Genomic DNA, 26,861 nt, shown 5'->3' with positions numbered 1-26,861 from the left:
GTTGATTCTGCTTGACACCGTGTAGGAACTTGAAAGACTGGTTCATGAACTCAAGTGAGAGTTGGGCGCCGCGACAGCAAGGGTGCTTCGTAGGATTCGAAGGCTGAGGGGTCTGCTGCCCGATGGATTTCCGATTGAAAATAATAATAATAATAATTATTATTATTATTATTATTATTATTATTATTATTATTAGGTTATATATATTTTTTATCATTTGTAATTTATTTTATTGTGTCTACCTAATGTTGTAAATATTTTTTATCTAATGAATGAGAAAATCTTTATTTGATCGACTGAGTTTATTCTTCTTCTTTTTTTCATTCTGCCTATTTTTTTAAGATGTTGAGAGGTGTAGGTTTTTGAGCATTCGAAAGTGGAAAGAATTAATTACATGAAAGAAAGTGTTTGTTTGAGAGCAAGGTCATAGGCTAAAATTAAATAACAACACAAGATTATTTACTATTACAACAAAATTAAAGATAGATTGATAACAGATGACCCATCCATTGCAACAGATGGATAATCTATTGAAAATGACCAAGTAGATAAAGACATCTATTGCAACAGATTGATCGTCTGTCGCAATAAATCAGTAATATGTTGAAAATGACCAAACAGATAAAGACATTGTTGCAATAGATTAGTCATCTATTACAACAAATTAGTAATCTGTTGGAAATGACAAATAAATAAAGTCATATGTTGCAACAGATTGGTCATCTGTTGGAAATGACCAACAGATAAAGACATTTGTTACAACAGATGACCAATCCATTGCAACATATGTGTATATCTGTTTGATAATTTTCAACAGATGACTCATTTATTGTAACAAGTTGAATCTGTTGCAATAGGTTATACACTTAAATGATCATGTTACTATGAGATTAATTGAAATTATAATTATTAAATTAATTTAGCTATTACTAATAATGGTATAATTTGAACCATTTCAAATAAAATTAGTCAATTGATCACTCTACTCAAAATGAACACACTAAGATGATTGTGTAATTAATATGAGAATAATTGAAATCGTAATTGAACTTATCAATTCATCTTTAATTTTAGTTAAATCAATGTTGTTATTACTAATAATGTCTTAATTTGAATCATTTCAAATAAAATTGGTCAATTAACACTTTACTCAAGACGAATACACTTAGATGATCATGTAATTACTATGAGATTAATTGAAATCGTAATTAAAATATCAATTCATCTTTAATTTTTGTTAAATAAATTTAGTTATTACTAATAATTGCTTAATTTTAATTATTTCAAATCAAATTGGTCAATTGATCATTCTACTTAAGACGAAACACTTAGTTGATCATGTAATTACTATAAACTTAATTGAAATTGTAAGTGAACTTACTACTTCATCTTTAATTTTAGTTAAATCAATATAGTTATTTCTAATTATGGCTTGGTTTGAATCATTTCAAATAAAATTGATCAATTGATCACTCTACTCACGACGAACACACTTAGTTGATCATGTAATTACCATGAGATTAATTGAAATAGTAAGTGAACTTATAAATACTAGTTAAATTAATTTAGTTATTACTAATATAATAGCTTAATTAATATGAATTAATAGATGACTAAGATGTTGCAAAAGATGAGTAATCTGTTGAAAATGACCAAACAGGTAAAGACATATGTTGTAACAGTTTAGTCATCTATTGCAACAGATTAGTCACCTATTGCAACAGATTAGTAATCTATTAGAAATGACAAACAGATAAAGTCATATGTTGCAGCAGATTGGTCATTTATTTGAAATGATCAACAGATAAAGATATTTGTTACAACAAATGACCAATCTATTACAACATATATGTATATCTGTTTGATAATTTTCAACAGATGACTCATCTGTTACAATAGATTAAATCTGTTGCAATAGGTTATACACTTAAATGATCATGTAACTACTATGAGATTAATTGAAATTATAATTATAAAATCAATTTAGCTATTACTAATAATGGCTTAATTTGAATCATTTCAAATAAAATAAGTCAATTGATTACTCTACTCATAACGAACATACTAAGATGATCGTGTAATTAATATGAGAATAATTGAAATCATAATTGAACTTATCAATTCATCTTTAATTTTAGTTAAGTCAATGTATTTATTACTAATAATATCTTAATTTGAATCATTTCAAATAAAATTGATCAATTAGCACTTTACTAGAGACGAATATACTTAGATGATCATATAATTACTATGAGATTAATTGAAATCATAATTAAAATTATCAATTCATCTTTAAGTTTAGTTAAATTAATTTAATTATTACTAATAATTGCTTGATTTTAATTATTTCAAATAAAATTGATCAATTGATCATTCTACTTAAGACGAAACACTTAGTTGATCATGTAATTACTATAAAATTAATTGAAATTGTAAGTCAACTTACTAATTTATCTTTAATTTTAGTTAAACTAATATAGTTATTTCTAATTATGGTTTGGTTTTAATCATTTCAAATAAAATTGGTCAATTGATCACTCTATTCAGGACGAACACACTTAGTTGATAGTGTAATTACCATGAGATTAATTGAAACTGTAATTGAACTTATTAATTCATGTTTAATTCTAGTTAAATCAATTTAGTTATTACTAATATAATGGCTTAATATGAATCAATAGATGTGACTAACATATTGCAAGATATGAGTAATCTGTTGAAAATGATTAAACAGATAAAGACATCTATTGGAAATGACCAAACAGATAAAGACATATGTTGGAAATGACCAAACAAATATAGACATATGTTGCAACAGATGACTAACCTGTTGCAATAAATGCCCCATCTATTGAAAATTATCAAACAAATATAGACATCTATTGCAACAGATGACTAAGTTGTTGCAACAGATGACTCATCTGTTGAAAATTATCAAACATATAGGATATATGTTAGAAAATAATTTAAAATACTAAAGCTCAGATGTTTTTAAGAGAACTCAAATGTTTGTCCCCTTGTCTAAGGTTTTGTCTTTAATTTTAGTTAAATCGATTTAGTTGTTACTAATAATTGCTTAATTTGAACCATTTTAAATAAAATTTATCAATTGATCATTCTACTAAGGATGAATACATTAATTGAAATTGTAAGTGGACTTATCAATTCATCTTTAATTTAGTCAAAATCAATTTAGTTATTACTAATAATGACTTAATTTGAATCATTTCAAATAAAATTGGTCGATTGATCACTCTCCTCGAGACGAATACATATAGTTGATCATGTAATTACTATGAGATTAATTGAAATTGTAAGTGAACTTATCAATTCATCTTTAATTTTAGTTATATCAATTTAGTTATTACGAATAATGACTTAATTTGATTCATTTCAAATAAAATTGGTCAATTAATCACTCTACTTATGACGAATACACTTAGTTAATCATTTAATAACTATGAGATTAATTGAAATTGTAAGTTTATCTTTAATTTTAGTTAAATCAATTTAGTTATTACTAATAATGACTTAATTTGAATTATTTCAAATAAAATTGGTCGATTGATCACTCTACTCGAGACAAATACACTTAGTTAATCATGTAATTAATATGAGATTAATTGAAATTGTAAGTGAACTCATTAATTCATGTTTAATTTTAGTTAAATCAACATAGTTATTACTAATAATGGCTTAATTTGAATCATTTAAAATAAAATTGGTCAATTAATTATTCTACAAAGGATGAAACACTTAATTGATCATGTAATTACTGAGATTAATTGAAATCGTAATTGAACTCACTAATTCATCTTTAATTTTAGTTAAATCAATATAGTTATTTCTAATAATGATTTAATTTGAATTATTTCACATAAAATTGGTCAATTAATCATTCTACTCAGTACGAAAACTTAATTGATCATGTAATTACTATGAGATTAATTGAAATCGTAATTGAACTTACTAATTCATTTTTAATTTCAGTTAAATCAATATAGTTATTTCTAATGATGACTTAGTTTGAATCATTTCAAATAAACTTGATCAATTGATTACTCTACTCAGGACGAACATACTTAGTTGATCATGTAATTACCATGAGATTAATTGAAACTGTAATTGAACTTATTAATTCATATTTTATTTTAGTAATCAATTTAGTTTTTACTAACAATGACTTAATGTGAATCAATAGATGACTAACATGTTACAACAGATGAGTAATCTGTTGAAAATGTCCAAACAAATAAAAACAACTGTTGAAAATAACCAAACAAATATAAACATCTGTTGCAACAAATGACTCACTTGTTGCAACTATTAATTCGTCTATTGAAAATTATCAAACAGATATAGACATCTGTTTCAACAGATGACTAAGTTGTTGCAATATATGACTCATCTGTTGGAAATTACTAAATAGACAAAATATGTTTGGAAAAACAAGTTAAAATACTAAAGCTCAAATGTTTTTTTTAGGAGAACTCAAACGTTTTTCCTCTTGTCTTCAATTTTAGTTAAATTAATTTAATTATTATTAATAATTGCTTAGTTTGAATCAACAAATAACTAACCTATTATAACATTTATTGCAATAGATGACTAACTTGTTACAATAAATAAGTGATCTGTTGAAAAATAATTAAAATACTAGGGAACTCAAATAATTTTAGGAGAACTCAAATGTTTGTCCCATTGTCTTAAAGACTTATCTTTAATTTTAGCTAAATCAATTTAGTTATTACTAATAATTACTTAATTTGAATCAACAGATGACTAACATGTTGCAATAGATGATCATCTGTTGGAAATTATCAAACAGATAGAAAATCTGTTATAATAGATGGGTCATCCATTAGAAAGCAATTAAAATATTAGGGAACTTAAATGTTTTTAGGAGAACTCAAACGTTTGTCCCCTTGATACTTTTGCATTTGATGTATGATACACAATTTTTGTCTTCTTTACCCGTTTCATAAAATTTTTCATGTGTTTCACTTATTCGTTGTGCCCTTATTGAAATTTTTGAATTTTTTTTAGGTCAAATTTTGTTTGTATATCACTTGGACATTACTTTATAGGTGATTTTGTAAGTATAATTATGATTTTTTGTTGAATTTTTTATTTGGTATATCTGCTACTGCTACAATGGATAGAACCTGTAACATGAATCCAACATATGAGTCATTTGTTGCAACAAGTGAGTAATCCGTCACAATATATGAGTAATTTATTGCAACAGATGACCCATATGTTGGATTCATGTTACAAAACTATAATACGAATCCAACATATGAGTCATCTGTTGCAACAGATTAGTCATATATGTTGCAACAGATTACTCATATGTTGCAACAGATTAGTCAATATGTTGCAACAGATTAGTTAATATGTTACAACAGATTTCTCATCTGTGCAACAGATTAGTCATATATGTTGCAACAGATTACTCATCTGTGCAGCATATTACTCATCTGTTGGATTCACGTTACATGTTTTATCTATTGTTGAAAAAACAGCAGTAGCAGATACACCCAGATGAGAAATTCAACTAAAAATTATAATTTTACTTACTAAAATCACTTATAAGTAATTTCTAAGTGATATACGAATAAAATTTGACCTAACAAAATCTGATCAATTAGCAACAGTAGTGGTAACAACAATGTTCAACAACAAGAAAATGATGATGATGAACAAGAAAAGATGATAATGAAAAACAAGATGATGATAATGAAGAAGAAGATAATGAATAAAGCAACAACAATAATGAACAACAAAAATCACGAAGAGAGAGAAAACTTCAATAAATGAGAAGAGAAAAACGTACCTTTTTTTTCCCCTTCATTTCTAGTTATATTATATTTTATTTTGGATCAAAGTGTAAATTAAAAAACTTATGAGTTATTTTCAAACTTCTTACTTTCTTAACCTTTAATAAAGTAATTGTCATCTCCACTCAATTATTAAGACTTATATTATCCACAACTCATTTTAAAAACTCTTTTATCATCTAGAGTCCAAAGCCCCAAATTACATTGTGTGTATATGTAATTTTTAGTTTTTAAAAACGGCTATACAATATGCTTTTCCCTTTGAAATATTCTCAATCCAAATATTCCAGCCCTGTTTATTGGCCCAAACCCACATGCCCCTAACTACATTTTATAACCCGAACCGACCCGACCCGGATATAGGCACCGCCTTCAGGACCCTTCTTTGTCCTCTCTGGGAAACTCCAGAACATGTCATCACCTTGGGTCATTCTTGTTGTAGAACTTTCTAGCTCTCGCTCATTTGCTCGCACCACTTCTCTATAATCTCTCTTTTTTGTTGTCCATTTCACTCTTCAACTCCTGAAACACCAATATTCTTGCTCGCTCTAAGTAAGTTTCTCATTTTATTCTCTATTTTCTTGAGCTTTTATACACACCCTTTTCACAATTCAACAATAATTTGTTTTTTTCATTGTGTGGGGTAGGCCGTGTGTAATAAATTCTTGTAGTTCAGTTCGTTCCTGGTCCCATCATAGCGGGAGCAGGGAGCTTTAGTGCATTGGTTTGCTTTTTTATTTTTTTTTTATTTTTTTTTGCTTTTGATATGTTGTTTACTCTATTTGGTTGCTTAAATTGATCAATGTTGTTTTATCTAAATGCAACTTTTAGTTTTTGCTCATGTGGGGTTGATTATTATAGTATTTTTACTATTTATTGTGATTTCATTCTGTATTTTTCTTGAGCTTTCTTTGATTTTAATAGACACCCTTTTGCTTAGAACTCGTCAAAATTCAAGAAAGAAGTGTTTTGTCATTAGGTATGTGTTGTTTTCTCTGTTTTGCTTGCTTAACTGATCAGTATTGGTTTATCTAAATGCAAGTTTCAATATCTTTTTTCTCATGTGAATTTGATGATTATGTTTTTTTTTTGTAAACCGTGGTGTCTTGACCAGGTTTGGCACACCTTGACTGAATTTATAGGACACTAGTCCCTCTACCTCTCAAGACTCCAACTTGTGGGATTACACTGGCTGTTGTTGTTGTAATGTTTCTTGAGTTTTTGTATTTGATAAATTTCTTATCCATTATTGATCAGTTTTCCTTACAAAAATTGGTAAATAAATAAGAGCATTTACATATATGGTGGTTGGAATGCATAGTGCATTAAAAAAAGGATGGTGTATCTGTGGATTGGAAGTATAAAATTGGAACTTTGTCATATAAGCTGTTGCGTTTTCATGTTTATACAATGAAATATGTCAAAATAGAGTAATGGAGTGTTGTTCTGCATATGAAGTCGTCTAATTCGTGAATTTTGTATCAGCCAATTTAACTCGTGCACATTTTTCTTCTGAAGTTTATAAGTAGGAGTATAGTATCTAGAAAATGTATTTGTATTAGGCTGCAAATCTAGGTCAGAAGTTCTCAATCAAGCGTGAGAAACTGTGAACAATAGAGGCAGTTGTGTTGTATCAAGAGACAACTCTCAATCATTAAGAAGCAGTTCAAGCTTATTGAGTTATTGTGCTATTGTATTTGATGCTTCAAGATGCTCTTTTGCGTTATTTTTTAAGCTGAGGGTCTATCGGAAACAGGCTCTCTATCTCTATGAGGTAGGGTTTAGGTCTGCGTACACTGTACCTTTCCCAGACCTCACTTGTGAGATTACACATGGTTTGTTGTTGTTGTTGCTTCAAGGTGTTTTTTGTTGTTGTCTTAGTTTTAGTAAATATGGTCATTAAGCTTCACTTCTGGTGAAGAGAAGACTTAATAGATCAAATTCAGCTTAAAACTGTAAGAAACACCTAAAGAGTCTGCTCTTGAGACGTACGATATCTTTAGACCCCATAAATTAATTTATCTTTTCTTGCTCTGTTTGTGTGTGAGGGCCAGATAGTTTCATTGGTCTCTTACGTGCATGATATATGTTATGTGATTATCTTCTTACGATGAATATGAAGTGGATGAAATGTGATATTACTTTTTGATCAATTGAATTAGAAAATGTGTATATTTTTAATGCAGGAGTTCTTTTAACCCGTATTCATGGCTGAACAAGCATACACGGTGGTATCCGACAGTGAAACAACTGGGGAGGAAAAAACTTCATCGACTTTCCCTGAGATAGCAATTGGGATCGACATTGGTACATCTCAATGCAGTGTGGCAGTTTGGAATGGATCTCAAGTGGAGCTCCTCAGAAACACGAGAAATCGGAAATTGATGAGATCATATGTAACCTTCAAAGACGAGGTCCCTGCTGGTGGTGTTAGCGATGAACTGGCTCACGAGTATGACATGTTGTCTGGGGCTGCAATATTCAACATGAAACGTTTGATTGGTAGAGTCGATACAGATCCGGTGGTTCATGCCAGCAAGAGCCTCCCCTTTTTGGTTCAAACTTTAGATATCGGTGTCAGGCCATTTATTGCAGCTCTTGTGAACAATATGTGGAGGTCCACTACTCCTGAAGAAGTTCTTGCTATCTTTCTGGTTGAACTAAGAGCTATGGCTGAAGTTAAGCTGAAACGTCCTGTGAGGAATGTGGTTTTGACAATTCCGGTATCATTTAGCCGATTCCAGTTGACCCGAATTGAACGAGCCTGTGCCATGGCAGGGCTTCATGTTCTGAGATTGATGCCTGAACCAACTGCAGTTGCTTTGTTATATGCTCAGCAGCAACAGCAGTCTTCACATGAAAATATGGGTAGCGGGAGTGAAAAGATAGCGCTTATATTCAATATGGGTGCTGGGTATTGTGATGTCGCTATAACAGCTACAGCAGGTGGTGTTTCGCAGATCAAGGCCTTGGCTGGTAGCACGGTCGGGGGTGAGGACCTACTTCAAAATCTGATGCATCACCTCTTGCCAAACATGGATGATCTATTCTCAAGCCACGGAATCGAAGAAATAAAGAGGATGGGGTTGCTTCGAGTTGCCACCCAGGATGCCATCCACAAACTCTCATCTGATATTAGTGTCCCGATCAATCTTGACTTGGGAAATGGAACAAAATTATCCAAGGTTCTTGATAGGGCAGAGTTTGAAGAGGTGAACAAAGGAGTCTTCGAGAAGTGTGAGGCTTTGATAAAACGTTGCTTGCAAGATGCTAAACTTGAAGCGGAAGATGTACATGATGTCATAATTGTTGGTGGCTGTTCCTACATCCCAATGGTTCGGAACATCGTAACAAGTATATGCAAAAGAGATGAGCTTTATTCAGGAATGAACCCAATGGAGGCAGCTGTACGTGGTGCAGCGTTGGAAGGAGCAGTAGCTTCGGGAATTAGTGATCCATTTGGTAATTTGGACCTGTTAACCATTCAAGCAACTCCATTAAGCATTGGCATACAAGCTGATGGAAGCAACTTTGTACCAATTATTAATCAGAACACCACAACACCAGTAAGGAAAGAACAGATTTTCACTACTGTCCATGATAACCAAACTGAAGCATTGATCCTTGTTTACGAAGGTGACGAGAAAACCGTGGAAGAGAATCATCTCCTAGGGTATTTTAAGATCACAGGAATACCTCCAGCACCAAAAGGTGTTCCAGAGATAAACGTGTGCATGGATATTGATGCTTCCAATGTCCTGAGAGTCTTTGCTGGCGTAATGCTGCGCGGGATGCCTTATATGGAAGTTAGGATGCCTACAGTTGATGATGGGCATGGCTGGTCTGCTCAAGCTTTGCATAAAACATATGGCTCTAATTTAGATGTGGTCACAGTTCAGAAGAAGACACAGCATTGAGATTGATGATGAATAGATGATAATGTAAAGAGACATATGGGGTGTTTGTTAGTAGTGAAAAATGTGGCAACTGTTTTCTTGTAAATATGTGTTAAAGATTTTTACATCTGCTGGAGAATAATCTCGGGTTGTTGCTGGAGAATAATCTTGGGTTGTGTGTGTTGAGACTTGAGAATAATAGTTATGGAACTGTTGTAACTTTGTCACAGAAAATTTAGAATTTCATATTTCCATGGATCTTTTTCAAAGTAATCAAGTCAGTTACTTCTTGGCTTTTTAATAATCTAATCGTGTGGCTTAGTGTTTTCACTATGAGTGGACTACCAGACTGTTTGGATGGTTGTCACCTATTGTATTATGTTGTCAGTTCAAAAAATGTTTGTGAATCGAAATACTTTCTTCTGTGAGTCAAGAGTGTGTCAATATACGAATACACACTCGTATTACTTTTGTCCCAAGGGTGACTAAGTTTTTACTTATTTTAGGAAAAAAATAATATTTTCGGGGTATTTTCTGCATTAAGCACCGCATATCTCACTATAGCAGCGCCTCGTATAATGGGATGCTTCCTCTATGCAGGATCGATCAAAGCTAACTTCTACTACAGTGGTGAAGTGATAGCAGCGGCCTGTCACCCGCTATAGTGGATAGGTGAGGCAGAAATTTGAAATTACTTGCAGTTTTGGAGATGCTACATATTTCCTTGACGTTAGGTGCAGACTTCGAGGGTATTTGGATTGATTTGTTTTCAAGTGTTTTTAGCTTTTAAGGATTTTTTTTTTTTTTTTGAGGTGTTAGGCAAAGAAAAAGATGTTTTTGAGCATGTTACTTTAAATTTAAAAGGTAGGGGAAAAAAAAAAATCTAAAGATAAAAAGTAGGTTGCAATTTTTGGCTTTTGACGTTTAAGCTTTGAAGTCCCAAAAAAAAAAAAAAAAAAGTCCATTCATACACCTCATAAATTTTTACCTAAGCTTACGCATGTGGCTAACTTCAATGTAAGAAAACACGCGCATATTTTCTTATTCTTAGCATTAGGTGCGACCAAGTTTTTACCGATTTTAACACGGCATCATCTTCGACTAAGTTTTGCCTATTTCTGGTGTCAGTGTGACCTAGTGTGTACCCATTTTCTTGGCATCAACGTGTATGGCTAACATCAATTAGTTTGAAATTGAACTTGTTTGATTAATTGATCAATTGAGATGGAAATCATGAGGACATCTCCTGAATAAAATGCTCTTAACATGCCTCCTTTTTCTGTTTTTTTTTTTCTTTCTTTTTTTTGCAAGTGCAAATGCAGAAACCTATCATGTAAAGTTGGTTGTCTTGAACCACAGTATTTCTACTGAGACAAGACAAATAAGTTAAGGTGTAAATGTTTGTTTAATAAAAGATCATATTGGATGAGAGTACCAGTGCTGTCCAAAGCAAAAGGCGCAAAAGATCTCTAGGGGCTTTACGGGGTCCAAGGAAAGGCGGACCCCAAGGGTCTCCAATACTAGTATTAATTACAAGCATGAATGACAATATACAAATGAAGAATTTTAAAAAAAAATTGATTATGATAAAGTAAGCTATCAGTTGTTTAGTGTTCGCCTCTCTAGACAAGTCTCATTGATCATTGACAAGGAAAAGCAATCTTTAGGACCTCGATGACAACACGAAAGCACATACTAAGCAACTACACATTTTGAGCCTCGCTTCAAGGCTTAAGCAGACCTTTGACAACACTGTGTCAACCTTAAAGACAGCAAAAGAAAGAGAAAATGAAGAAATCAAATGCAGCAGCTCAAATGTTCCAAACTGAATTTTTACTGCTGAGACCATGTGAAATCCTTAAAAGGCCTAAACAAGCAAACCAGTTGGAGAGACAACATATCCACCCTATACTCAAAAGTGTGTGAATTTAGCTTATCAGAGAAGTTAATTAGACAGCGTATAAAATTACATATACTTGACTGCTGAATGTTTGGAGTAGAAATGATCAAAGGTTCAAGACTCTTCACTATTACATTTCTCGCACTGAATAGACACAAACTACGAAACGAATGGACCAGCTTTCATTTACACAACCATCAAATTTATGTATCTTCAAATCTCTGAACTTAGTGAACAAAACCAGATATCGTTTCTTGCACCTGTAGATCTAATAGCAGATCAGTTCAACTCAAAGTGTTGAAGCATTGAACATCCTTAGTTTTCATGTTCTAAATCTCACAGCAAGTTACAGTAAGAAGTTTAAAATCAGCAACAAAGTAGTTTAGTATAAGAGTTCTCCGCATCCATGGGGACGGATGATCCAATGTATATCACAAATTATTCAATTTTGGGGCTCCATAGGACTTGTTTACCAGTGCTTTATCCAGTATTCTAGGGTCATTTCTTACATGCAGAGTCTGAAGATTTACGAATATATTTCACATTTTACCATGCAAAGGTTGAACCTCTACTAATAACTTTAGTATGTTATTGAAATTAGTTGAATATGCAATGCCCTTCTATAGAAAAGTTCAATCGTGATTTATTTTCTTTCCATTTTTACTTAGAAGCTTCACAATTTCAATGACTGTATGTTCTTTAACTTCATGATTTACTGAGCTAAACAGAAGTTCAAAGCTAACAGCCTAAGAAAATGCAATCAATATAAGCACAGATCCATGGAATTTTCTTAAGAAAGAAGAGAAACACACACACACACACACACACACACCAAGAAATAGTATGGTTTCGCCAGAAATATTAAGAACTGAAAAAAGATACCTAGATCAAGTACCTGAAACTTTACTAGTGCAAGCAAGTCAACAATCCCTTCTCTACCTCAACAATAAACTTGAACATAGTCAAGGTGCCAATAACAACTACAAATTCTTTTGTTTACGTTACTCGCTAATTTTAGCTAATACAACAAAGTTATGATGTTAGACACTACCATCATGATGAGCTTGATTAACTAAAATTACTGAGTAATTGCTAATGATGTAATTTGTTTGCATATATTTGAAGGAAAGCTCCACTTTATGGACACAATTATTATTCATAATAGTTGATAACAACCAGCAATCAAAAGAAATTGACTCTTTGGAGGGAATAAAAGCGAAACGTAAGATTCAAGTAATAATCATAGCACATGAAGAGATGAAAAAGGAAGTTAAAAGAGAGAAAAAAAAAGAAGTATATTCATTAGCAATAACTCAAATCAAGTTCACAAACAAGATCTTAAAAAATTAATCTTTTTTGGGAAATACTGGAAGAACACTCAACTACTCATTCTTCCAAACATACAAAACCAAAGAAAAACCCAAACCAGATGATTTTGAGTTGCTCAAAGTACTCTCTGTGTAAGGCCAAGGCATGACAGAGAGATCAGATAAGGTTTGTGTAGTCCACAACTTCTCAGCTGATAAACAAGTTTGAAACATGAACACTGCATTCCCAAAATTGCTACTAAACAACCAATTATGAACATCCCAAAAAACTTCAACAGGTAGTCCATCAATTAAAACAGTGTAGTTGCCGCGAAACTTCCAGCGCAAATGCTTCACTTGCATAACAGTTTTCGAATCGATACGGACCAAAAGGCAAGGATCATCATTGACATTTGAGTCACACTCAATTGTAATCTCATGAATTGGACCAGTATAACAAAATTGAGCCTTAGTACCAAACACCCTCTTCCCAAATATGTGTTCCCTCTTGGAAATAAACATTGCATTTGTAAGAGGGGGAGTTGCATTACTCTTCTTGAATGCTTCTTTCCTCAGATCCCCAATGGCCAAAACCATCTTTCCTTTGCACACTACAGCTAAATAGTAACCTTCAATAGGTTCTGGCCCAGATCCAAATTTGGCCAGAGAAAAGTCCCAATGGATGTCAATTTTACAAGAACTACTAACTTCTAAAGACCTTGACCCTTTTCTTTTGGAGAAAAGAGAAGGCTTTACATCAACTTTACAAAGACATTGATGAGACATATCATCAATTTCAACACTAAGGCATTGCCCCATCAAACTTTTGGTCCAAGCAACTGTAATCAGACAAGATTTCCCCAGTAATTTACACTGATAAACACAGGTAACTAAATTCTGTGGGGTTTTAGTCACACCAACACTTGAACATGAGGCATCAGCAACTTGTACCCCATTTTCACCAAAACAGGATGGGAAATCTCTCATTTTTCCTTCACCACAATCAAGAAAACACACAAAAGATTGTATCTTTAAACACCCTTAATCAAAAAGAGCACAACTTGAGCCCCATTTTCACCAAAACAAGATGAAAAATCCCTCACTTTCCTTCACACAATCAAGAAAACACAAAAAGACTATCTTTAAACACCCTTAGTCAAAAAAAAAAAAAAAACACAACTTGAGCCCATTTTCACCAAGACGTGATAAAAAATCCCTCATTTTCCTTCACCACAATCAAGTAAAACCACACAAAATTGTATCTTTAAACACCCTTAGTCAAAAACAACCCCATTTTCACCAAACCAAGATGGAAAATCCCTCATTTTCTCTCACCACAACCAGCAAAACATACAAAAAATTTCTTCTTTAAACACCCTTAGTCAAAAAAAGCACAAGTTAAACCACATTTTCACCAAACAAGATGGAAAATCCTTTAGTTTCCTTCACCACAACCAACAAAACACACACTAGATTTCTTCTTTAAACACCCTTAGTCAAAAAAACCACAATTTGAACCCCATTTTCACCAAAACAAGGTAGTAAACTCCTCTTCTTTTCCTCACCACAATCAAGAAAACACAAATAAGACTCTTATCTTTAAGCACCCTTACTCAAAAAAAAAAAAAAACCACATTTTCCCCTTCAAGATTCCACTTTGTGCTACTAAAACAACTGAAATATGAAACTCAAAAAAAAAAAAAAAACCACATTTTCCCCTTCAAGATTCCACTTTGTGCTACTAAAACAACTGAAATATGAAACCAAAATGAAGAACTCAAAAAGGGTAAGTGAAATTTGTACCTTCAAAAGCTCTAAACTTTGTGTAAATTGTTCAGAGCTTGAAGAGGAAGAGGAGTAGTAAGAAGTTTGTTTAAAAGTGGGGTATGTTTGTTTAAGAAGTGAAAGGGAAATGGGGTTGCATTGTTGTATATAAAGTACAAGGAATCAACTGTTTAAAGGAAAGACAACATATGCTTTACATTAGAACCAAATTTTGCGGTGGTAAAAAAGTGAAAAGATTAAGCATTTGTGGGGGCAAAAGTTTGAAAAAAGAATATTGAGTAAATTATAAGGAACAAAAAAAATAAACGTCATCAAAATTTTCATATTGCAGCGACATACACAACAAAGCTTTTTTGGACAAACGAAAATATGTTATTGGCCTTTATATTGTGTGCGTTCCAACTTCCATGAATGAAAAAGAAAATAAACAACGACAACAAAATTTTACTAGTTAGATCTCGGGGATAAAGTATAGCCTCGTAAAAATGAAGAGATTGTATTAATAACTATAATATATTTAGTGTAGTTTTATAAATACATTTAGGAAAGATGAGAACAGTGATACATTCAAAGAAATTTATGTTGTAATATATATACTTATAGTATTATTTTCGCTTTAATTTATGTGATAGTATTTGATTGGGTGCGAAATTAAAAAATAACAAGAAAACTTTTGAAATTTAAATTTCAAAATATGTCAGAAATATTCGTCCGGCTATAAGTAATCTGTTGCGCTTAAAATGAAAATTAAAAATAAATTATTAATAGCAAATAGTATTAAAAAATGTGATTTTTTAGACTCACCGAAAAATAGTTTTACCTAATTAGGGTAAGGGGTACCAAACATACCAACTTAGTTAAATTAAACATTTTTGCAAGTTATAGTATGCAAAATAAAGAATTTTTTTAACTTGAGGTGTTTCTTTTTTCTTCCATCTAAATTAAGATAAAGCTAAAAGATGGTCAATATAAACTAATGCGTAAAAAACCTACTATCAGTAGTTTATGGAGATATTTCTTAAACAAGAAATATTATAAGGCAGAAATGAAAGGTAAGGTTGTGTACGATACATCCTTGTGGTGAGGTCCTTTCTCAAATACCTCGCATAGCGATAGCTTTAGTGCGCCCTTTAGAAGGGAGCCTTAGAGTAACTGGTAAATTTGTTGCCATGTGACCAGGAGGCCACGTGTTCAAGTCTTGGAAACAGTCTCTGGCAGAAATACAAAGTAAGGTTGCATACGATACACCCTTGTGGTAAAATCCTTCTCCGAATACTACATATAGTGTTAGGTTTAGTGCGTCAAACTGTCTTTTTTTGTTATATATATATAATTGAAAGCACGAATGTTTTTATATAAATACAATAAAACCATTTGGGTGACATCACATGTTTTTGATGCTTTTTTGACTGATAAAATGTCGTAATTTGATCTTAGGTTTGTGAGATGGAGAAAAATTTTAATATGGGTGAGACTCACCCAATAATAGTTGTGTGAGGATTTTTAATTTTTGACATATGTTTTTGTGGGATCCATTATGTCTTGTTCCTTCATTTTCTCATATTTTCTTCTTTTTCTATAACATTATTTTTTTATTTTATAATTTGTATTTTTAGCTCTTATTTGTGTTTAGCCATGAAAAATATAAATATTTTTTTAAAAAAATATTTTAAAGTAAAAAATAATATTTAAAAATTGATGTTATGTTTAATCATAAATATGAATTGCAAGTGTTGTTAAACTTTTAGGAATAACTTAAATTAGAAATAATTTTTGATATTTTTCAAATTTCAAATTTTTTTTTTTGAAATATTTTCACAAAATCAAATATGCAAAAATCGTCGATTTTCACTAAGGGATCGTTTGGTAAAAGGGATAAGAAAAATAGTTTCGAGATAAAGTTTAGGATTAATTTTATTCCATGTTTGGTATAAGGTACTACTTAATCCCGAAATTATGTTATTCCATCATTTGTACTAAAATGATGTTACAGATGATGTAGTTTTGATTGATGAGACGCGCGCGGGGGTGGGGTGGGGTGGGGGGTGAATGATAAATTAGAGGTGTGGAGACAAACTCTTGAGTCTAAAGGGTTCAGGTTGAGTAGGAGCAAGACAGAATATTTGGAATGCAAGTTTAATGACGTGAGGCTGGAGAATGAGGTGGTAGTGAAGTTGGAATCACAGGTGGTATGTAAGAGGGATAGTTTCAAGTATCTCGGGTCCATGATTCAGGGTAACGGTGAGATTGACGAGGATGTCTCGCACCGTATTGGGGCGGGATGGATGAAGTGGAAGCTCGTTTCGGGGGTGTTGTGTGATAAGAAGGTGCTGCCCAAGCTTAAAGGCAAATTTTACAGGGTGGCAGTCCGTCCGACCATGTTGTATGGAGCGGAGTGTTGGCCAGTTAAGAACCCTCACATTCAAAAAATGAAGGTGGCGAAAATACGGATGTTGCGTTGGATGTGTGGGCTGACTAGGGGGGATAGAATTCGGAATGAGACTATCAGGGAGAAGATTGGTGTGACTCCAGTGGAGAATAAGATGGGAGAAGTCCGATTGAGATGGTTCACACACGTGATGAGAAGGGACATGGATGCCCCGGTTCGTAGGTGTGAGAGGCTAGCTTTGGATGGTTTTAGGCGGGGTAGGGATAGGCCGAAGAAGTACTGGGGAGAGGTGATTAGGTGGGACATGGAGCAGTTACAACTTGCTGAGGACATGACCCTAGATAGGAAGATCTAGAGGACGCAAATTAGGGCAGAAGCCTAGGGTCAGTTTGGGTCGCTAGTATAGGGCATTACTTGGTGGGGATATTGTTCTTGTTATGATACCTTATTTCATGCTTTATTACGAATCTGTTTACTTTTCTCTGTTTACTATTACTTGTGGGTGTCGTATTTATGTTATGTCATCTTGTTCCATGCTTTACTATGAATTTGTTTATTATTTCGTGTCTCGAGCCGGGGGTCTATCGGAAACAACCTTTCTACTTCTTTAGAGGTAGAGGTATGGACTGCGTACATCTTACCCTCCCCAGACCTCACTATGTGGGAGTACACTGGATTTTTTGTCGTTGTTGTTGTTGTATTAAAATGATGGGATTGCTATCCCACGAAGAGGGAGGAATAAAATAATTCTATTAAATATTCCACCTTGGATGTCCTTACTTATCTCATTTGGTGTACCAAACGGCCAACCCCTAAGAGAATTTAAAAAATAATAAAAAAGAATGTATACTTGAGATTTGAATTTAGAACTTTAAAGTGAATTTTTAACCTCCAAAATCATTGATCCTACTCATAATAGACTATTTAGGGGATTACGAAAAAAAACTATATAACTACAAAGTTTGGCCGGCCACTCTTTTTCATATTTCTCTTCTTCTTTTTTCAACTTTTTCATTTTTGTTCACTTTTTTGAATTTAACAACTCCTAATTAATCACAACTAACATATAAATTTTATACTTTGGCTAGGCCCATTTGGTTGCTGCATATATTGAAGAAATGATGTCTAGCTATTTAGTTTTTCTTCAATCCCCTAAACAATAGATTACAGTAGGATCAATAGTTTAGGAGGTTTAAAATTTACTTTAAAATTTTAAATTCAAATTTCAAGCATACATTTTTTTTTTTGGAATTCTCTTAATGAAAATCCTCATTTTTTTCATATATGGTTTTCTAATTTTTTTTTTTAAAATTGAAATTTGAAAAATATCAAAAATTATTTTTACCCTAATTTATTCCAAAAATTTCAAAAACACTTTCAATTTATATTTATAATCAAACACAACTTTAGTTTGTAAATATTACTTTTTATTCTGAAATAATTTTCTTAAAAAATATTTACACTTTTTATGGCTAAACACCCCTTAAAATAAGAGCTAAAAATATAAGTGAGAGAGAAAGATTAAAATATATATATATATATATAGAAAAGGTAATGTTAGAAAATGAAAGAAAATATGAGAAAATAAGGAGGGGAACATAATGGGTCCTACAAAAATACATGTCGAAAAGATAGAAGACCCTCACACAACTATTGTTGGGTGAGTCTCATCCATATTAAAATTTTTCGTGAGATGGATATCAAAAAGATTTTTATAATAATCACTCCCTCTATCAAAATAACAATGATAATAAATATATTTTATATATAATTATATATATATATTTTAAAGAAGAGTTATAGATAAAAACTTTTTAATTTCTGTTAATTCTTTTCTTATGTACAATGTACATGTGTCGTTAGCGACGTCTATTATTAAGGAAACACTCGATTTAAGATCGATTATTTGGACAAACAAGTGTAGCTATGACCAGAAGATAAGAAAATTCAAAAATGTTGGTCAGCAGACACTCATTAACAAATATTGCGTCTCTCAATAATAAGTAGAGTCGTTTTTATAAGGCCTCAACGATCTCAATAGTGATATCTAAAATATGATGTGCCGAGTCAAACTGAGAAGTTGTTGTGGAGGTAGATTTTCCATTCGTAAATATAATGTCTCACCTATCTAGCAACTCGAGACTTGAGAATATTTATTTAGAAATTGTGATTATTTTAATAGAGCGGCCTGTCTATTGTTTAAAAAAAAATTCAAAAAACTACAAAAATTTCAAAAAACTAATATTCACTATTTTGACAGTTCATTTCAAAAATGAAGGGGGAGGGGACTGACAGTGATTTTTTTTTTTGTCATTTTGCCACAATTAGGAAATAACATACACAGGCAAATTTCTTTTTCAAACTTTTTAAATATGAATCTTAAAAAAAGCATATTAGGTACAGGGAAAAGAATATATAGAGTCCATCACGTGCTAAGGAAACTGTACATATTGGACTATGAACAATTTAAATAAGTCAATATTTTTTTTTAAAGGATGAGCTATTGTCGTTAGTTTAATTCCAAAAAAACATTCTTTTTTTAGGGCAAAATAGTTCGATGGATCCATGTATTATGTCTGTTTTGTAAGTTGGACACTTCTACTTACATGTTTATCATCTGATCCCTAAATCTACTAAAAGACAATATTTAAAACACATTTTCTATGTGGCATCCTATGTGGTTGGGACCACATAGAAGCGTGCGTTTTAATCTTCAACCGCACGTCAGCCATCAAAAAAAGGGCCCCCAACGGTCAAAAAGGACATTATAAATGCTCCCTCTTCCTCATTTATTTCCAACAACATTGTTGAAGCAATTTGAGCTTTTTTTCTCCCTTCTTCTCCATTTTTTCTTGCTCTAAGTTCTTGTTCTTGAATTTTTTTTTCCTGCTATGTTTGTAATATTGAAAAGTTAATTTTTTATGTAATTTTTGGAAACATCGTAACGATTCGAATTTGTTATTGTGGACTTTACGCGGAACTTAAGATGTCAAGAACACCAACCAACTCCAAAAGAATGTTTTGGAATTGTCAAAAATATCAAGTTAGTAATGGTTGTGGATTCTTTCGATGGACTGATGAAAATGAACAATATAAAGGCAGATATCGGAGGCAACGAAGACAACAAGGACTGGGAAGATATGGAAGGCACGGAAGACATGAAAGATCAGTTGTCATTTGGTTTCAATCTGTTGTATTATTTAAGATGGCTTTATCTATGTAGTTGCTATGTGCAATGAAAATAAAATTCAAATTTAATGACAAACACCATTTTGCCAGCATAAAACTCTGCAATATATAATGTCTTAACAAGAGTTGACATCAAAAAGCTTGTCTTAACAACATCTTAAATGAGAAATGCACCAAAAGTCTAAAAAAAATTGTCTTAACAACACTTGGGATCAATACATGAGGAGAATTATATTAATGTGTTCCTTGAGTGCTTGTTGTGGACTGATTCTTACTGGCTTGAGTGCTTGATGTGGCTTGAGTGGTTGTAGATGATTTTGCCTTTGATATTTTGTAACTCTGTTCTTGTAGTTGTCTTTGAGTTACTGCAACTCCACCTTTCCACCTTAGTCCATTTGGTTTGAAATCCAAGTCAATATTGATTAAAACTGAACTAATAAGTGTTAGATTATGCAACACTCTATCAGTATTTTTAGACTGTAAAAATAAAAAAAATCAGTTAGAGATGCACTAATTAATACCAGTTAAATATAAATTACATTATATGAAACTTACTCTTTCTACCACACTGTAACTTGGTCAAAACAACACACCAAAATCAGCTTCTTTTGCCTTCTTTTGCCTTGATCTTTTATATGCCAGATTTGCATCACCTCTCAAAGTTGTACTGGTCTTCCTCTTTTGGGCACCAACACCACTAGTAAACTGCTGAGTTGTAGATTGTGTAGCATTATCACCTACTGTTGAAGTGGTAATGGGCATCACAGCAGTTGCAGGCCTTATATCAGCTGTTGAGGCACTTGCAGGCCTCACACCATCAACTGATGCAGTATTTGCAGGTCTTTCTACAGCTCTTGGTGCACTGTGAGCATTTGCAGGCCTTCCTGCAGGCTTTCTGTTGTTTGATTTAGCATTTGCAGCCATCTTTTTAACTATTAAAGAATTTGTATCTCTCTCAGCAACAGCTGCAGTACTAGTGTTGGCTTGCACACTTGGCTGACTGCCACAGCTACTACTGAAATTTTTTTTTTATAAAAAAATATGAAAAGGTTAAAAACACATTCAAATAGAGTAAAATTCATCAATAAAAAAAGATTTAGCTTACCAAAGTTGGACATCCTTTCTTGTTGTGTCCAATACACTTGCACACAGAACTTGTCATTTTTCTTCCCTTTTTTGTAGCTTTTTCAAACTACTTCTTAATAGGTTCATCCTTAGCTTTCTTTCTATTTTTACCTAGCCTTCCTGGCATGGGAGTAATCTCAGGTGGCTCAATTGGTGGTCTTGTACTTCTTGACCACATCTTAATATTTGTCATTGGTTGAATATACTTATCATATGCCTTCAGGTATGTTTTCCTTTGATACCAGCGATCAACAAATGACTCCACATTCTATCATTTATAATGCATTACAGCAATTGCATGTGCACAAGGAATTTTCTTTAGTTGCCATGACCTACAGCTACATTACTTCCTCTTCACATTAACAACATGTGTATAAGGTGGATTACCAATCTCAAAGCCCATATCGTCATTAAAGCTCACCTCACACTTGGCTGCATATTCACCATTCTTTGCAAGAACTTTCATAGTCATTGGTGATACATCACTGATTAATTTTTCAAAAAAAATCTCTCATTTGATTCATTCTTTCCATGACTTTGCATCTTATTTCCTCTAACATAGTGATAATTGTTTTGAATCTAGCAACTAAAATTCAACTATTGAATGTCTCACACATGTTGTTCTCAACCACATCACACCTGCTATGTTCCTTAAAAAAGGCCCTACACCATGTCTCTATGTTGTACTTGAGCAAATTTTCCATAATTTCAACACCCAACTCACTCATTTCATTAAGTTTCTTTTGCAAATAACTTCAAGTGGGGCATTTGCAACCTGACAGAATTTTTTTCTCCTTTCCTCACCACTCTAAATTTGCTTTCAGTTGGCCCATATATGTCTAGCACACCATCTATGCTCAACATTTGGCAGTAGATTAGTGAGTGTCAAATGAAGACCCTATCAAACATGTAAAATAATAGTTAAACATTAATGACATCATTACAGCAAACTTAGAAATAAATAACTGAAAAATATGAACACATGAACAGTCATACCTTCTGCATATCAGACATTATTGTCAAACCTACACCCCCATTTTCTTCAAGTTTTAAATCATGGCTTATGCACCTAAGAAACCAAGACCATGTGTCCTTGATTTCTTTATCAACCACATTCCATGCAACAGGGTACATTTAATTATTTTCATCTTTGAAAATGCAAGACAACAAGATACCTTAACAAACACCCTTGAGAAAGACACTATCTAAACTAATTATTCTTCTGCAACCCTCTTTTCATCCCCTTTTTAAGGCCCTAAGACAAATGTAAATGTCCATAAACACCTCTTTTCCTGAAATTGCATTCTTGAATGTCCTAATAGATACAGTGGTACCAGGATTGGTGGTCCTCAATTATTCAGCATAGTCATACAACCTAGCAAACTCTTAAACAAAATCATCAAAATATCCATTCATAATTCTGATTTTTGCCTTTCTACAGGTTGTTTTACTAACATACAATCCATAGTCCTTTCTTAAAAGTGCTTTAATCTTATGTAATTTTATTAATGGATCACTCATAATCATATCCTTGTAATGTTCACTAATCCACAAAGGGTTACACATCTTATTTCTTGTCCTTTTAGAACACTTGTGTACAGAAAAGTAAGTTTTCACACTAAAATTTTTCGTGTTATCAACACTTTCAAGAATAATCTAAGGACAACCCTTGTACTTACACTTTGCCCTTACCCTTTCCTTCTCATTATGTTTCAACTTAAGGTTCACACTTTTTTTAATAGAGTAACTCTGCAGTGCCTCTCTTAACTCAACAACATTCAAAAATATCATATACAATTAAAAACATACCTTCTTTGCAGTTTTATCAAAGTAGATTTTGATAGATGAAGTTCTTGATAGTGAATCTACCACTTCATCATCATCAACAGGATCTCTTTCTTCTTCATAACTAATGTCACTATCCGAATCTGAACTATCAAAATAAAGATCATCCCCACCTAGTTTATCTTCATATCTAACCTCCCTGTTCTTACAAATATCCTCAAAATCAGCATCTATACCTACTGGTCCAGGTGTTATCTCATACCCTATCAGCCTTTTTTTTTGCTTGTTTTTCAATGTTAGACTTCATAACTTCAAGCAACTCTTCATCAAAATCACTCAACTCTTCAATGTTTTCATCAACATCATAAAGTGAATCTCCATCAGAATCAGTGATATCAAAATCTAATTCAGAATCAGATGCTTAAAGATGGTATGTGGAGAAATCATTAACTTGACCTTCACCTAAGTCTTCACAAAAAACCTTAGCTTTTCCTTTGTCTGCCCTAGGAGGCTGATTTTCATTTATATATTCATCTTCATTTATATCCAATGGATGAGATGAAGACATATCAGTCTTATCAGTTTCAAAAGGGGCTGCCACATCACCATGACTAACTAGTAATAATGATGGAGTGCCTGCCACATCATCATTAACAACTGTAGGTTCACTAATTTGGTGAATAACATGTACATCAATTAAATCTCCATGTTTTAAACTGTTGATAAATCTTAAAACATCAACATCATTTTCCAACTTATAATACTAGCCCTTTTTGTTTACTCTACACCAGAAGGTTTCAGTTTTTTCCACATCAAAATCTACTGCTAAGTTATGAAACAACATAACATGAAGCTCATCAACATCTACTCTAATTTTATCAGGAATACGAACTCCGTTTGCATACCTTAGATCAGGGTCTGATAAAAAGACACCCCCATAGGTGAATTGAAGTGTTACAATTATGTTCATTTATTTAAAAAAAACTTGTACGATGACAAGATAACATATACATTAGTCAATTATCCAGAAAATTCTATTTTTTAGAGAAAAATAAAGGAATAAAAAAATCAATTCTAATTCTACCAAAAAAATTCTAAAATGTAATCGAAATAACAAAACATGACATTGAAGGCACAAAACTACTATACACACGTTTAATAGGAGCATTAAACAACAAAAAAATCAAAAGCCCTAAAATTTTCGGACCCAATTCTGAATTTACCAAAAAATCCTAAAATGTAATCGAAATAACAAAACATGCCATTGAAGGCATAAAACTGCAATATATACGTATAATAGGAGTATTAGACAACAAATAAATCAAAAGCCCCAAAATTTTTGGACCCAATTATCATTTTACGAAAAAACTCTAAATTCTAATAAAAATCCCGATATATGTCATTGAAGGCATATCACCACTAAAAATAGTACCTACAACAACACTACATACGAAATAGAGCAAAATCACCCAAAAAATTGAAGAAAAAAGTTCAGAATTGAGAAAACCCTAAAATCACTAAAACAGACTCCATTAAATCGACAAGAAGCTTCAAAATAAACTACCAAATACTACAACCACACCAAAATATTAAATACTTACACGGATTTCAACAACCATCAACAAGAATCGGCCTAAATTAACATAAAATGGGAGTAATTTTTAATTTCGAAGGAGAGAGACGAAAGGCGAAGAAGAAGGTCTCAAATGACCTAAAATTTCAGTCAAAATTTACTATTTATACTCTAGATACGTCATTTCATACGTGAAAATTATTTTACAACTATTTAATGATGTGTCTGCGAGTGTGCAACACGTACAGCTGAGTAGATCGACAAAGAATTTAAAATGTTGTTTTTTAGTGGGTTCAGGTGTCTAAATAACAAGCATGTAAGTAAAAATGTCCAACTTACAAAACGGATATAATACAGGGTCCATAGAACCATTTACCTTTTTTTAGTGGTGACAAAGTTACAAAATTCAAATTGCAATGTTTACTGTCCTTTCTTACTTTTTTGCTAATTGTGTTTGAAATAATTCTCATATTTGACTTTAATCTATGCTGCGTTCATTATGAAAACAAATGTTTATCATCACAGCTAAAATATACTAGCTTTCCATAAAAATATTCGATATGAACAAAAATGTTACACCAAATTTAAAATAAATTAAAAAATAACATAAACTTCTTTTAAAAAAATATATCTTCAAATGTGAGTTTTTGCTAGTTTTTGTTTCCACAATTTTCAACAAATCAAATGAAATGGAGATTTTTAGGAAAATGCTCACTTTTAATAAACTTAAACAACCAAAATTTCTCAAGAATACATTTTAGGAATGTCAAGATCCAACTATCCGATTGTGTGAACTATTTTAATCCGTCTAGATAGAAGAATCTCTTTTCATTCCTTTAGAAACCAAGTGGAAGTCTTTAATTAAACAATGAAACTAATTTTATTACAGACAATCCTTGTAAAATAGTATGAAATTATAATTATCCTAAGATCTAATCTAAACATGTACATGAGCTACTAAAAGAAAAATAATGTTGGACACAACTTCTACCATGAGTGAGAGAAGTGGGAGCTGTTGAAGGGTCACTATCGAACAGTAATAATGATCCTGCAAAAGACCATATCTCAAAAAGCGTATAGCAAGAGTACTATCAGCACAAATCACGCATGTACTGATAAGCCTCGTCGATTGATTTGAATCGAATTTCGCATAAATATAATATACATATTCAAAAGAAAATATGCATTCTTTTAGATACATTATCAATCTCCAAACGTTTTCTTCCACCTCTTTACTAACTCCAAAAAGGTTGGATTTAGGTTTAACTATAATTTATTCAACCTTGATGAAGGCTGATCAAATCAAGTAGTCTTCAACTTAATTTTACATAAAGCTTGAATTCCCAGTTTTAACTAATAATCTTAATCAAGATAAACCATCGAAGATAACCTCTTTATCCCATAAAGATAAAATTAAAGTATCCGTATATCTTTTCTTTTATGGATCCCCATTTATGAAACGTACTAAATATCTTATCATAGTTATATTAATCAAAATAAATAGGTTGTGTCAAATATCAAGGGAGGAATTAAAGATGGATGAAAAATAATGGTCCATCAGAACCTTTAAGCAGCTAAAAATGGAATGGCATAGCTTATTGGGAGAAAAGGCAAAATTAAATGAGTCCAGCTAGAAATTTGGAATATGAAAGTGAAGTCCATGTGCAGCACAAAAACAATAATAATTTTAAAATACATAAAAATAAAATAGACATGGGCCTGTGGTATTTAATGGTGTAATAGAGGAAAATTAAAAATTAATTAACTATACTATAAGGGTTGCTTAGTTGAAAAGTAAGTTATTTAGGATTATAATGACAGAATTACAATACATGGCTTAAGTAGTGATAAAATTATACAGTGAATATTTTTTTTATCAGAGACATTTGATTCATTGCATTAAAAATGAGATAAATAGGATATAACATTAAACATGTTTTGGTGTATACTACATAAACTGAGTTATGGAGCTTCTCGCAAATAAGCAGCACATAATAAGTCAACGATATGACACCTTCAACGGAGCATCCATTTAAAGGCATCTTGGGAGGGATGTCATGCAAAGAAGACAC

General features: G+C 32.2%; 2 protein-coding genes across 4 annotated transcripts; one reads left to right on the top strand and one right to left on the bottom strand.

The window, feature by feature from the left end:
• The first annotated feature begins 6,051 nt into the window (after positions 1-6,051).
• On the top strand, positions 6,052-10,009 carry LOC107864109 (heat shock 70 kDa protein 8). 3 transcript variants are annotated; one of them, XM_047409212.1, is made up of 3 exons: positions 6,088-6,392; positions 6,781-6,819; positions 8,027-10,009. In XM_047409212.1, exon 3 carries the CDS (start codon positions 8,048-8,050, stop codon positions 9,755-9,757), a length of 1,710 nt encoding a protein of 569 aa, XP_047265168.1. In that variant the 5' UTR covers positions 6,088-6,392; positions 6,781-6,819; positions 8,027-8,047; the 3' UTR covers positions 9,758-10,009. The 3 variants fall into 3 exon arrangements, with proteins under 3 accessions (XP_016565866.2, XP_047265168.1, XP_047265169.1); XM_047409213.1 differs by lacking the exon at positions 6,088-6,392 and adding an exon at positions 6,955-7,043; XM_016710380.2 differs by lacking the exon at positions 6,781-6,819 and having other exon boundaries at positions 6,052-6,392.
• Positions 10,010-12,906: 2,897 nt separating this feature from the next.
• Positions 12,907-15,009, bottom strand: LOC107864108. Its single transcript, XM_016710379.2, has one exon. It carries the CDS (start codon positions 13,928-13,930, stop codon positions 13,019-13,021), a length of 912 nt encoding a protein of 303 aa, XP_016565865.1. The 5' UTR covers positions 13,931-15,009; the 3' UTR covers positions 12,907-13,018.
• Positions 15,010-26,861: the final 11,852 nt, after the last annotated feature.

Source organism: Capsicum annuum, chromosome 3 (genome assembly GCF_002878395.1).
Source record: "Capsicum annuum cultivar UCD-10X-F1 chromosome 3, UCD10Xv1.1, whole genome shotgun sequence".
Classification (NCBI taxonomy): domain Eukaryota; kingdom Viridiplantae; phylum Streptophyta; class Magnoliopsida; order Solanales; family Solanaceae; genus Capsicum; species Capsicum annuum.
The sequence above is the reverse complement of the archived record's forward strand: the minus strand, read 5'-3'. Positions and strand labels throughout refer to the sequence as shown.